Source organism: Alligator sinensis, unplaced genomic scaffold (genome assembly GCF_000455745.1).
Source record: "Alligator sinensis unplaced genomic scaffold, ASM45574v1 scaffold1229_1, whole genome shotgun sequence".
Lineage (NCBI taxonomy): Eukaryota > Metazoa > Chordata > Crocodylia > Alligatoridae > Alligator > Alligator sinensis.
The window spans coordinates 627,430-641,265 of NW_005842843.1; the positions used below are offsets into that span (position 1 = coordinate 627,430).

Genomic DNA, 13,836 nt, shown 5'->3' on the forward strand with positions numbered 1-13,836 from the left:
AGGGGCCGCTTTTCCCCATGCTCAGCACCAGCTTCTTCCCTGCTGGCGAGCCGGGGGCTGGGGCTGTGCACTGCCCCATACCTGTAACGCGGGGCTGGGGGGGGCACTGAGAGTGTGCAGGTGCAGGAGCCAGCGAGAGCACAGGGCCTGCAATGGTGTCCCGGGGACAGTGCTGGCGGGGCCCAGAGCGAAGTGGCAGGGGGGGGGGGGGGCCGCCCCCCAGCAGGGGCTCTATGGAGCCAAGCCAGCTCCCCCCTCTCCCTGCTGGTGTAGCCCAGCCCAGCTCCACAGACCCCTGCCAGCCTGTGCCCCGCTTTGGGCCCCACTGGTGCTGGCCCTGGGACATGGGACCAATGTCCCAAAGTCTTGGGACCAAAGACATTGGGACATTGGTCCCAAGATGGTGTCCAAGGGGCAGGGCACCTGTAAAGGGGTGGGGCTACCCATGAGCCCCTCGACAGCCTGCCAAAACTGGGTAAGCGGCCCTCCGCCTGAAATAATTGCCTGCCTCTGCATTAGTAGCTTCTGGCCTCTTCTGCCATCCACAATAGAATGTGGGGAGATCCATGTGTACTTGGAAGTTCAAACCACCAACTCAGGAAGTATCAGGATAACGTAGTGGTATGCTATAATATTCCCTGTGTTCAACTTATTAAATGAAAAATCATATTTCCATGCAGCAAATCTGCATACTTGTAAGTTTATATAGTTCTGACTCAAATCTGTGTTGCTTTATTCCTTCTGTTGCCTGTTTTGGATATCTAGGCCTATAATGGTCATCATCAAGCCTTGGAGGTACTTCTCCAAACTTCAGTAGACCTGGATATTAAGGATGAGAGAGGTCGCACTGCCTTGGACTTGGCTGCATTTAAAGGACACACAGAATGTGTTGAAGCTCTCCTCAGTCAGGGTGCTTCCATCACAGTAAAAGATAATGTCACCAAAAGAACTCCACTCCATGCCTCAGGTGAATGCGGATATAGTTTATTTCAATGTGAGAGAGGTTGTTGGTGATGTTTGCATAGTTAGTTTCTCTTTGGGAAGTTATGGCTAATTTATTTAACTCTCAGAGCATAGAGGATGGCTTTGTCTTTAATTGATTGCTGTGAGGAACTAGAATTAATTGTATCAACCTCCTTTTTTTTTTCTCCAAAAAGGCTCCACATCTTCCTTTATAACTTGATCCTAAACACCCTTCACTGGAGATTATTTCCTTCCTTCTTACCTTTCTCCCCACTCTGTGTGACCATTTGCCTCATCCCATCTTGCACTCAAGAGTTCAAGATGGGATGAGGCACTACAACCTCAACCTTTGTAGTGCAACCCTTTCTTGCACTACAAAGGGCCAAGTAGAAATGAGGCAGATCTTATTAGAAACAAAGGCTGAGAATCAAGGCAGATTCCAAGTAATGAGCAGGTGGGGGAATTTTGCACTTGCTTCAGGTAGAAGTCCAACCCTGCTTTTTTATTGTCAGATGCATTCAGTGAGCTTCTAGGGTAGGATGTCCATTACTTCCTCTAATGCGCAGAGGAATTCACCCGTTCACAGGAACTAGCTTAATGAACTTCGTGGGAGCTGGTCAGTTCCACAAGTTTTAATCTTCTAATCTTTCATTTGCTGAGTGCTGTAAGGTACTGACATTAATTACAAAATGTAGAATTTGCATTGTATATATTGAAGGTGTTTTTTTAATATGATGAATATTTCTCCATGATAGCACTCGGAATAATAACTCCAGTGTTGGACACCTGACTGATGAACTTCATGTGGTTCAGTGCTGACCTCTAGTGGTGAAACGGATCAGTACCTTTTTATGTATTCACTTTCAGACCCAAATGCACTTTTAGTATTTTCTGCTTAGAATAAAAAGCCAGTCTAAAAGCCATCTAACAGTATTTAAGAAGGCAAAAGTGTGATTGCATGCATGCTGGAAGCACAGAGTAAACTATCTAGTGTCTAAGTTGCCTGACGCAGTTAGAAGACAAAGATATATGAAGGAAAACCTATATTGTAGACCTTCAGCATAGATCAAAAACATGCTTTCTGTTGTCTTAAATATTGCATCAAAGGTGTGCATGGTATTAAGACAATGTGCACAGCAATGAGAGTATATCAGAAGCAGTTAATGTCTTTTTTTAAAAAGAAGTCTTTAGATAGTTGTCTAATGTCACTACGTGTTAAGCCGAATGTAAAATGCAGTAGAGATGAGTATCATTTTATTTTGATACAGAAAATACACTAATCTTAAAACAGGAATTAGGGTATGTGAAGCAAGTAGAAAATATACCCCACACAATTCATGATTAAGATTTGATGTATGTATGATTTGTACCAATAATTTGTAATTACAAATTACAAATGAATGTATGTATGATTTGTACCAATAATTTGTAATTACAAATTACAAATGATTTGTACCAATTACAAAGTATTCTGGAGTATCATACTCTGTGTATACAAGTAGGCATCTTATTTTTCCTTCGCCTCTTCTTTCAATTTGGCCTTCTTCTCTATTTACAAGTTTATAGATTTTTTTTTAAAATTCCACTCCTTATTAAAATTTATTATTTGTAATACTTTGCAATAAATATAACCACAGTTGTTCTCCCCTGTCACAAAGGGCAAGATGCGAGGCAAAACAGATTTAGATTAAACCTCAGGAAAAACTCTGTAACTGTGAGGAGGGGAAGGAAAAAACCAAGACTCTGGAACAGAGTATCTAGTGAAATCATGGAATCTCTTTTCCTGGAGGTTTTTGAGAAGAGGCTGGATATGTATCTCTCTAGGGAAGTTTAGGAATAACCCATCCTGCATTTTGGCAGGAGGTTGAACTAGATGACCTTTGAGGTCCCTTCCAACCTTGTGATTTAATGAGAATTCAATTTTTTAATGTTGAAAACTCTTGGTGATCTCATGTGTATCTAGACAACTAACTTCCTAGCCATTATAGATGAGTGTGTAGCATGAATATACAGCACGCCTTTGGTATTCTGAACTTCTATTAGCTGAATATGTAAGCAGGTCACCTAGACTGCTGGCTTTTCCAGAAGAAGGTGCTTCGTTAGGAGCTCCCCAGCCAGTTCTCCAAAGCAACAAACAAACCAAACAAAATCCCTCTGTCCTCAACCAAACACTAGACAGGGAGCCCCTTTCTGCTCTGGCTCCTCCTTGCAGCATGGTGTTCCCTTCATTGCTTGCCTCTTCTATCTTGCTTTATTCTCTGGAAGCCTTTAAAGCTCCCAGTGGGATACTCCTTCATTACCTAAATGTCCCAGGCTGGATTTTCTTAACAGGGTTGACTATTCCTCCTTAAGGGGACAGACTGCACTGTTACAGATCAGGTTTTGCAGTTTTTTTACTAACTTGTAAATGTTGGTATGATGTAACAAACTGCTTTTTTTTACAGCTTTATTTAATAGAGTACCGAATCTTGTAACTGTTTCGCCTGTCCAACTGAATTCAGCTATACAAATAGCTTTTCAACTGCTGGTTTTCAAAGAGGTTTGGATAAGTGAGGATGTGTTGTATAACTACTTTGGGCAGCCTGTAATGTATTACTGGTATTTTGCATATATTGCCCCCTGCTGGATGGAATATATAATACTTGCTCAAACTTTTAGACCAAGTCAATTAGGTTAGCCCTTGCCTATATATTTAAGTATTTGAGTAGTCTAATTGAAGTCTGTGGGACTAATGGTGTGCTTGAAACTAGATACGTGGCAAATATGCTGATATGAAGCATTAGTTTGTAATACACTTGTACTTCAATGGTTAGAGATCTGAGAAAAGGATATACTGTTACTACTGCTGTTCCAGATCAAGGAACAAAGTGCTTTGACGCTAATGTTTTACATTCCTGTAGGCCTTAGGTCTTTATCAGTTGATCAGGACGTGCAGGTGAATGAAGACAGATTCAGAGACGAATTTAAGCAACAGGCATCAAGTTTATTAACTTAACAGTGGGGAAGGATATTGTACATCACCATCTTGACTCTCCCTTACCTTTGGGTCCAGGGTAGGCTTACAGGGCTCCCACCCATTATTCAGAGTATTCTGTCTTCATGGTACCCTGAGGATTCAGCTTGTTCTTCAGAATCATTCCTCCCCTAGAGGAGGACTTCAGTCTGTCAAGTAGAGGCCCAAGGTCTACTAAAATAGCAAGGCTCTATTACTTTTGGGAGCTGGCCCTATGGTTTGTATCTGCACTGGATGTAGGTCACAAGTTGCAGTAAACTAAACATTTCTACACACTCCTAAGATAAATTTTTAAGTCCTCTCTAATTACCTGATTTGTGCCTCCATGATGCTGTGAAGAAGGCAAAAAAAGAGAAGCCATCAGACCTGCCAGTTTAACCCCAATGGGAAAAAAAATCCTTCCTGATCCCAAAGAGCAGGTGATTGGTCAGACCAATGGCATCCTGAAACACAGTTCCTGTATTACAGTTGCAGGGAGCAACTGTTAAAGGAAAAAAGAAGTTTTACAAACTTGGACAAGTTGTTGAGTTTTATGCAATTTTATATAGCTCCATTCACTATAAAGATTTGTTATTTATCTACAAAAAATAATACAACTAATACAATTTCTGTTGTTTTCTGAGGATGTCCTATAAAATAACCTCATATAGAATCCCCTTATATACTCCTCCCATACCATATATTTTGGTTCCATATTACAGTGACACTTCCTCTAGTCTAGATTAGATGCATCTCCTTTTTGGTAGTATTGGTAGTCTAATGCAAATGGTCTGCCTAGCCATGCTACTTCTACTGGCCTAACTTGTGCTCCCTTTAAGGCCTGTATTACAGAGTGACTGCTAAGCCAGCTCCTGAGAGTTTCTTGCATTGCCTGTTTCATTGTTCATCTCTCTAAATTCTTTTTTGCACATTGGTATGAAAACTTTTGATTTCTCTTGCTCTTCCCAGGGAGAAGATTTTACTGTGAAGCAGGGACTCATCAGCACTGTAGTTCTTTACATGTTCCACATGTGCTGGTCCTAAGTAGTAAATATCTAAAAAAATTTATAGCTAGTAACTAAAGGTCATTGCCTGTTTGGGAAGGGTGATTCAAAAGTTGAGATATGGTGTACAAGTTTCTTGGCCAGCATAATATGACTCAGACTGTACACAAAGCTTATTGTAGCAACCCACAGAAGCTGGGCAGTGGAGAGAGGCAACTCTCCCATTATCAGGAGAACACAGCCATGTTATATCCAGATGATAGAAAAATTAATGCATTAACAAAAAAAGAAGTCTATTCCATCCATTTGATATGCTAAGTAAACCAGGGCCTCCTGCAGCTAAAACAAGCCTATGTTTTTTTCAGTTTCTACCCTTGTAAAAAAAATACATTACACTGGGTGCATCTACATGAGATGCTTAACTGCACAGTAGAGCTAATTACTGCACAGTAACCGTCAGCATCTACATGTGCAGACTCTTACCGCACAGTAATTGGCTCTAATCATGAGTAAATTGGCTACCTGCAAATGCAAGTAGCCAATTTACTCAAGATTACTTACTGCACAGTAGTGCACGTGTAGACGCCTGACGGATCGTGGAGCGGGGCCTGGGAGCTCCCTGCTGCTGAGACAGGGGGACATTGGCAGCTGGGAAGCAGGGAGCGGGAGATTGCTCCGTGCCCCTGGGAGTTGCCTGCTGCCGTGGAGAGCTCTGCCACTGGAGCCTGGGCAGGAACAATTTGTTCCTGCATCCTCAATCATGGGGAGATTCTTTTATCCCAGTCTGAGTCCTGTGGATGTGGGGCCCGGGCTAGAACATCCTTCTCTCCCAGCGCCAACTCCATGGTTGCGGACCTGGCACTGGGAGGAAGGATCTCCCAGCTCTGGTCCCGTGACTACGGGGCTTGGGCTGGGAGACAAGAACCTCCCCGTGCCAGCTCCATAGTCATGGGAGAGAACCATCTCCCGGCTTGGGTCCCATGACTGCAGGGCTCGGGCTGGGAGAGAAGCATCCACCAGCACTGTCCCCGCAACCCTGGAGTTGACACTGAGAGATAAGGATCTCAGCCCCAGCCCCCTGGCTGCAGGGCTCGGGTCAGGAGAAACGGATCTCTCAGCCCCAGCCCTGTAATCATGGAGTGGGGGCTCGGTGTTCCGTGCTGCCGGGGCAGGGGGACACTGTCTCCAACCGGGCTCTGATGGCAGAGCCTGCCCCAGCAGCAGGCAGGTCCTGGGGCAGGTATTCCAGCCCTTGCCAGGAGACAGCTCTCTCCTACCCCATGGGCTAGCACCCAGAGGGAGCTCTAGAGCTTCCCCTGGCTGCTGCAGGGGCCCATTGCAGGGCCATAGGGCGCAGGAGCAATCTACTGCCAGGAGCAGCAAGCAAATCTGCTCCCTTGTCCCTGCACATGTAGACATGTGCCTGGAAGAGTTTACTCTTGAGTAGCTTACTTGAGAGTAAACTGCTTCCAGATTATTTGCACGTGTAGATGTGCCCACTGAGAACAAGTTTCTCCAGATTTGTAGCAATTAAGAATTATATTTTTAAGAAGCCAAAATGCTTCCTTTGATTTAAAGGTTGAGATCCAGGTTAAACTAGGAAAACAAGGTGGGGGAAATCAAGTTTTGCTTCTGGTTGCACTTACATTTCAGTAATGACAGTGAATCAAGGCACCCAGTTTGAGTCAACTTAAATGTTCCTGATTTTCGGACAACAAGTGCTTAGGCTGTTGTGAAAATCTAGCCTATTTTGATGCACTTCTGGTATGCTACCCATGGCCATTAGTTGCTGTTGAAGATCTTGGCCAAAGGCCCTATTTTAAGAGCCTTGAGTGGAACAAATGGACTTTAAAAAAATGATTAGTCTGCAATCAAAAAGTTCCAGGAAGTTATGCTGGCAAATGGTGCAAGACCGACAGTAGCTGAGATTAGATGTCCTCTAGCCATAGAATAGGAAGAGTCACGTAGTGTGCTATACTGCTCTGCTAATGTCACCTGACTGAAGGGCTCTGCAGTCAATCCTTATACCTCTGAATGCCAGCTATGAAGCAATGTAGCTAAATGTGTGTTAAATTTGCATTGTAGGGCATTACTAGGTTTTCTCTTATGGTGTTTTCTACAAGGATTTTCAGGCATAGGCCCACAAAGCAACATGACTTTTGGATGTAATAAAAGTAATCCCATCTTTGCTGTACAAATTCATTGGTATAAGTTGATTATAAATCATCTGAATGTTCATTTCTATTTCTTTAATTGGAGAATATCTTTTCCCACTTTAAAGGAACTTCCTGCCCTTAAATGTTCTGATAAAACAGCATCTGAAATTCAGTTCTTATGTTGGTTGCTCAAGTGGCTGTTAGTTTTTGCATATTTGTAGACAGTTAAGTATACCTTGTTTCTTTCTAGTCATCAACGGTCACACACCATGCTTACGATTGTTGCTAGAAGTTGCAGACAACCCGGATGTGACAGATGCCAAAGGACAGTAAGTTTTCTTTCGGACAGTATTCTTCCAGTGCTGTGATATGAATGGCATAGCACAGTAGTGTTCAACGTTTTGGCCCTGTGAGCCAGATAAGTGCCCACAGCTGGTCTGTGGGCCAGATGGAGTCCTGAGTACCCGGATCAGACCCTGGGTCCTGGCAACATCTGTTCCCTGCTCCTTGTGCCAGGATTGGGTCCTGGGCCTCGGTGCTGCCTCCATGTGTACTGCATTAGGCTCTGCAGGCCTGCCCCCTCCCACTAGGATTGGGCCCAGCAGGCCTGATGCCACCTCCTCCTGGCCTCCCATACTGGGATTGTGCCCTGGAGCCCAGCAGCTCCCCCACCTGACCCTGCATGGTGATATCAAGCACACAATCCAGTGTGCAGTGCCCAGGGCTTTCCCTGGGTCTGGAAATTTGGCAACGTGGGGTGGGGTGGTGCCACTGCTCCCACACTGCCAAATGTCCAGACCCAAGGGGAGTATCTGGACTGTGGACCGGAGGTTGAGCACCTCTGGCATAGCAAATTGCTTATGGTACATTGCTCATGAAGAGTAAAATAAAAGGGCTGTGTCACTTCACCACTCCTTTTTTTTCCATAGAACTTGCAAATACTATAGATCAAGGGTGGTCAACCTGTGGTACACGTGCTAGAAGTGGCACAGGAAGCCTGTATGTTTGACACACAGTAGATCAGGGTGGAAGGAGGCAGTATAGTGGCAGACAGGGCAGGGAGCAGATAGTAGAGCAACAGATTGGGCAGGGTAAGGAATCAGAGTGGCTCTCATAATGTAGCTTCTATTTCACAGTCCTGCAGACTGTTTTTAACTCATTCCAATAAAGTCTTATTTGTTTTTGCTTCAATCTTAAACTGAAGAATACAGCCCTAGACTGTTAGTATATTGGTAAAGCTTTTAGTTTAATTTTTAACTGGAGAAAAATATGCGTTGTTTTATACATGATGATGCACCTCACCATCTGCACCCCCTTTTCACCAGTCTAGATCTGCCCACGTGTAATCCTGTAATTATATGGGGAAAAGCCACTGTATTCAATTTACACGTTTGGACCAACTATCCCATAGCCAGATTCGAAAACAATTATTCCTTTTCCTTTCAAAAAGGGATTTCTTTTCTTTTTTTTTTCAAAGTGATGGTTTCAAAGACTGAAATTGATGCTTTTTATAAAATGGCATTCATCTATCTAAAAACTCCCAGTCCATGCAAGTAGCAGTGCAGGGAACGCCTGCATGGGCAGTGTGTGGCACCGCAGATGAGTCTGATGCGGCCCTAGGGTCCACAGTGCAATTTTTAAGCTGTTTACATTTTCACCTTCTAAAACGTATCCCACCTCTCTCATGTTTACTTTTTACTGTCATGTGAAAACCACCTCTCTGTAGATCAACTTAGATGTAAGTATCACATTGAATCAGTATTCTCTTCGATTTCACTAGCCTAAAACAGTAGGGGCCAACTTTTTTGGCAGGCATGTCAAAAATCAGCTCTGTACCCTCCCTGAGTGTCATTCTGATCCCCTTCCTCTGCCTGATCTGCTGTTCTGTTTTCTGCTCCCTGTCTGATCTGCTGCTTGACTTTTTGCCTTCTGCTATGACTGCCTTTGGGCCATTGTGCTGCCAGTTGGCCATCCTGATTTAAACCATGGTTACTGTTGTTACGGTTTAAGAATAAAAAATACAAAAATCTATTCATTTGGGTTAAATGGATGAGATAAGGACATGAGGATGGTAAAAGGGAGAGGTATCTTTGGGAAAACATTGTAGAAAAGAGCAGGACTTTCCAAAATTGGTAAGTTAACAGTGACAAATGGTATGTGATTCTAAAATTGTGATTACTTTTTGTTTTCCAGAACCCCACTGATGCTTGCTGTGGCATATGGGCATATTGATGCTGTTTCCTTGTTACTTGAAAAAGAAGCATCTGTAGATGTGGCTGATCTCCTGGGATGCACAGCTTTACATCGTGGGGTAACTATTTGATTTTATTTCCTTAATTATGCATTTTTACTGTACAGTTAGTGTCTTTTGCTTATGTGTATAGAGTTATTAAATGAAGACATGCTTTTGTAAACAATCAAAAATATTAACAAGCTTTAACAAATAAAATACAGTGTTCACAAATTTAAAATCAGGAGAGGCCAAATTCTGTTTTGAACAGAGCTGTGCTCCATGGGTAGCTGTTTAAACTTTGTTTTCCAGCTTAATGAATATAAACATTCCAGTTTAACAAATGTTGTCTATCTAATTTATATCTGATCCATCTATTCACTGTAGGCCTTATTACATTCATTATTTTGATAAACAAGTTACCTGAAAGTATATCTGTTAAAAAAGCTCTGTATTTCTCTCCCCTGCCCCTTCCCTCTTAGCACTTGTTTTCATTTGCCTGGGGAGACTAGGTCAAATAACTGGGTTTTACATTTTAATTTGGGTGCAGTGAGATTTGGGGTGAATCTGATCTCTTCTTAGAGTCATCTCTGTCAAGATGCAGTTGCTGTGAGAAAGAATGGAAAGATAATAAAATGCCCATTTGTAATGAACTGTTTGCCATAAGAGTCCTGGAAACAGCTGTACAGAGTAGAAAACATTATCTCTATCTGTTCTATGCTGATAACAGTGCATGAACATGAAAATACCATAGAAGATAAGCTAGTAAAAGCTAAAATGACTGATATAATGATAGCAGATGGTTTACTGGAGAAGCTGGTTTTTGTAGTACGGTTACTCCTCATATGCCCATTCATCTCTAGCTTTGTCATTTCTTCCTTGCCTTGTCCCAACTAAGCTGCAGTTGGATTGGTCTTTCTTTTGGACCCTCTCCTTTGTTCTAAGAACATCCATTTTTAGCCATAAGCACTTATTGGTCTCCCTGATAACTGACTTCAACAGATGTCCTTATCCTCAAGCTGGGAGGGAAGTAAGGATTGTCCTTAGAAACTAGTATCTAACTAGTATCTAACGTTTTCATTATCATAAGTGGCCCCCAGAAGAACAGTAGGTTCTCATCTCCTGCTTGCAGCCCGCTCAAGCCACTGGGCATTCACAAGCCATATACATATCCCATGTCTCCTCTGTGACTTGGACCATGTCAAACTGTTGGTTTGTTTGTTTTCAGATTATGACTGGGCATGAGGAATGTGTTCAAATGCTACTGGAACAAGAAGTATCTATTTTATGTAAGGACTCCAGAGGCAGGACACCTCTGCACTTTGCAGCAGCCCGTGGTCATGCCACTTGGCTGAGTGAATTACTGCAGATGGCACTTTCGGAAGAGGACTGTAGTTGGAAAGATAATCATGGTTATACACCATTGCACTGGGCCTGTTATAATGGTAAGCTTCCACTTTTGCAAAGCTCAAATGTAGATTTAGTGTTAGAAACCCAAGAGAAGGTAACCAGTAGAATGTGGAGTTTTAAGATGTGGACTGTAGTGTTTTCTTTTCCCTTTTGCCCGCTATACTATTTGCAAGAAATTTCTACATTTACCCTTTCAGTCAGAAGGCAGGGAGATTGATGACCTTGCCTTATAATCAGCTACAAGGTGATGGTTTCAGTCATGCTGTATACAGTATCCCAGCCCTTTGGGATTGGTGTGAAATCAAGGCTTCACTGAAGTCAATGGCCTAACATCTATTGATTTCAGTGAATGCAGAATTCTCCTTTGCATCATATTGATATATGAACTACTCTTACAGTTACAGTTGTACATACAGATAGGTCAGCTTGAACTAGTTAGGTGGTTTGAAATTATAAACAGAAGATTAAGCTTTTGTGTAGAGTTTTAGGTGACTGACTATATTTGAGGATACGTAAGACTCTTTTGCAGAGCTACATAAGACTATAAGAAAACGCAGAAAAGGCCTTTTAGAAACAGTACTGTTGCCCACGTTGGATAAGGATCTAGTTATAGCATTTCCCTTAAAAGCATCCTGCTCTGTTAGTTTTACTGTATAAGGACTTATATACAATATTCATCCTAGCTTTGAGTTTGAAAAGCTAGAATGCAGTACATCTGTAAGCTTAATATGAATTAATTTAACTACTTTATCCCCTTTTTAATGCTGAATACCTAATCTCTTATAGGTCATGAAAACTGCATAGAGGTACTATTAGAACAGAAATCTTTCCGGAAATTTTATGGTAATAGCTTCTCTCCATTGCACTGTGCTGTGTAAGTAGAAATTTCAGGATCAAATCTGGCTATTTTGCATTCTAATATAGGCAGAGAAATTAGTAGTGTAAAAAGAATCTCTTTGGGCTTATAGACTATAATAACAGCAAATACTTTTAGATCTGATATATTAATTTCCCTATATTGACAAATTGGAACTTTCAAGAGTCTCATGAATTACTACAGCATACGTGAATTTGATTCACTTTTCATTTAATGCCTTGTAGTTGTACTAACACAATTATAAGCCTCACTACCTGACTATTCCCTTCCTGTTCTCATGGGGTACATGCTCTCCTCCCAAGTATTGGGCCCCATGCCTTTACCTAACTCAGTGGAACTTCACAATTTTCTTACCCTCAACTGCAAAGTACCTCAACTGCAAAGCCTAATGAGTCAGCTGGTTGTTAGTACCCTACAGGTCCTTGTAAGTTATTATTCCTGCAGTTCTGCCCTCTGGAAGCCAGTGATCAGAGTTCCTAACATCCTCATTTATTTAGTTGTAGGAACAAAGTATTAGATATAAAAGGATTTTAAAACAAGTGTATTTTACCTGCATTCCTACAAAAGTAACCCAGGAAGACCCTGATTCTTTGGCCCCTCCCAGCAAACTCATTAGGCTGATACTTCTTCCACTGGGTTTTCGTGTTGGCAATTTTTTTCCATGAGAGAATGTCGCTCTTGAAATTTTATTTTTGCCAGGTCCTGGCAAAAAACAGTTTTGTAGGTTGGCTAGCAATGGAGGCAGAAAAAGCAAAGCTCTGGCACTGTCCTTTAACTTTTCATAAGTGTGTGGGCTTCCTCTATTGCCTGGTGGTTCTAACATTCTTTTTAGTCATGAATGACTGGTGCCTCCCAAGACTGGGGGAGCACCCTGGCGGTGAGTGGGGACCACCTGTAGACGCTGGCATTGGTGAGCGGCAAGTGGGGACCATCCGCAGGTGTTGGCAGTGGTGTCAGCAGCGGGGGGCATGGTGGGTGGTGAGTGGCAAATCGGGACTGCCTGTAGATGCCAGCAGCGGTGTTGGCGGTGAGAGTGGGGGTCGGGTGGCAAGCGGCGATCACCCACAGAAGCTGGCGGCGGCCAATCTCAGGGGGCGGATGTGCCCCCCCTTGCTCCCCCTACACATCACCTATGTTTTTAGTTTAGATTATCTCCCCCAGAACCATAAGCTACACAATACAGTTGATCCCTGTTCTTACCATTCCCATCCCTGCCCTGAGTCCATGTAAAAGACAGACCCTGTGTTGCACCTACAGAAGGACTTTACTATGTTAGGAGTAACAGTGCCGTGGAAGTGACACATCTTAGTATCTGCAGAATCTAAAGGAGTTTTACTAATGTATTTAACAGTAACCTTCAGCTATCTGAAGGGTGGTTCCAAAGAGGATGGAGCTCAATTGTTCTCAGTGGTGGCAGGTAACCAGGGATCCTGGTTTTCCCTTATAAAAAAAAATTGCAAATTCTTTGATAAAACCCCCCAAACCCATGATTAAAATTAAAGGCCCCCCAGAGCCCCTACAGCCCTGCTGGTGCCCCTCACTCCCTCCCCACAGCCCCTTGGCCCTGCATGTGCCTCTCACTCTCCCCCACACCCCCCAGCCCTGCCTGAGGGGGTCCTCAGCTGCCAGGGCTACAAAGCCAGGGACCCACCTCCACAGCCTCCTGCCCCTGGCAGGAGGCGGCGGCTGCTGCAGCAGAATGGAGCCCAGCTTCCCTTCCCGCTCCCTGCCTGCTGTGGGTTTGTGGTGGGGGGGTGGTGGCTTTCTGTTGTGTTGCACGCACTTCCAGGTGGTTAAGGGGCATCCATGGCCCCCGACATCTGTGCGCAGGGCAGGGGCAGGAGTGGGCTGCCCACTGCGGGCTTGAGCTCCTGCCCTGCTCCCGTCCCCCAAGGCCTGCACAGCTCAGTGGGTGCAACCCGGCACTGCAGGGAACGGCGGGGCTGCGTGATGATGTCCTTGCTGCTACGAGCGCCATGCTGCCATGATGATGCATCCCCTGTTAGTGTAGTAGCAGCAGGGGCAGTGGTGCAGGGTTGTGCCCCTCACTGCTGCTGCGCAGGCAGGGATGCCTAACCAAGGTAGCACAGAGCTCACAGCAGCAAGGAGATCCCTGAGTGGCCCCACTGTTCCCTGATGTTCCTCTGCTGGGCTGCAGAGGCCCCGGGGAAGGGCAGCAGGGCCCAAAGTCCAAGCTTGCAGCC

At 43.9% G+C, this 13,836-nt stretch overlaps 1 protein-coding gene across 16 annotated transcripts in view; it reads left to right on the forward strand.

The window, feature by feature from the left end:
• Window positions 1-13,836, forward strand: part of ANKRD44 (ankyrin repeat domain 44) — a 202,109-nt gene that overhangs the window by 170,588 nt on the left and 17,685 nt on the right. For all 16 annotated transcript variants that reach the window (XR_003091773.1, XR_003091776.1, XR_003091774.1 and 13 more), the window contains 5 exons: window positions 766-967; window positions 7,366-7,444; window positions 9,309-9,426; window positions 10,574-10,790; window positions 11,542-11,629. Coding sequence is in view for 12 of the 16 variants with exons in the window: in XM_025191621.1 (XP_025047406.1) it covers window positions 766-967; window positions 7,366-7,444; window positions 9,309-9,426; window positions 10,574-10,790; window positions 11,542-11,629 (704 nt within the window). In the remaining 4 variants the exon portion in view is untranslated. The remainder of the gene's footprint in view (window positions 1-765; window positions 968-7,365; window positions 7,445-9,308; window positions 9,427-10,573; window positions 10,791-11,541; window positions 11,630-13,836) is intronic.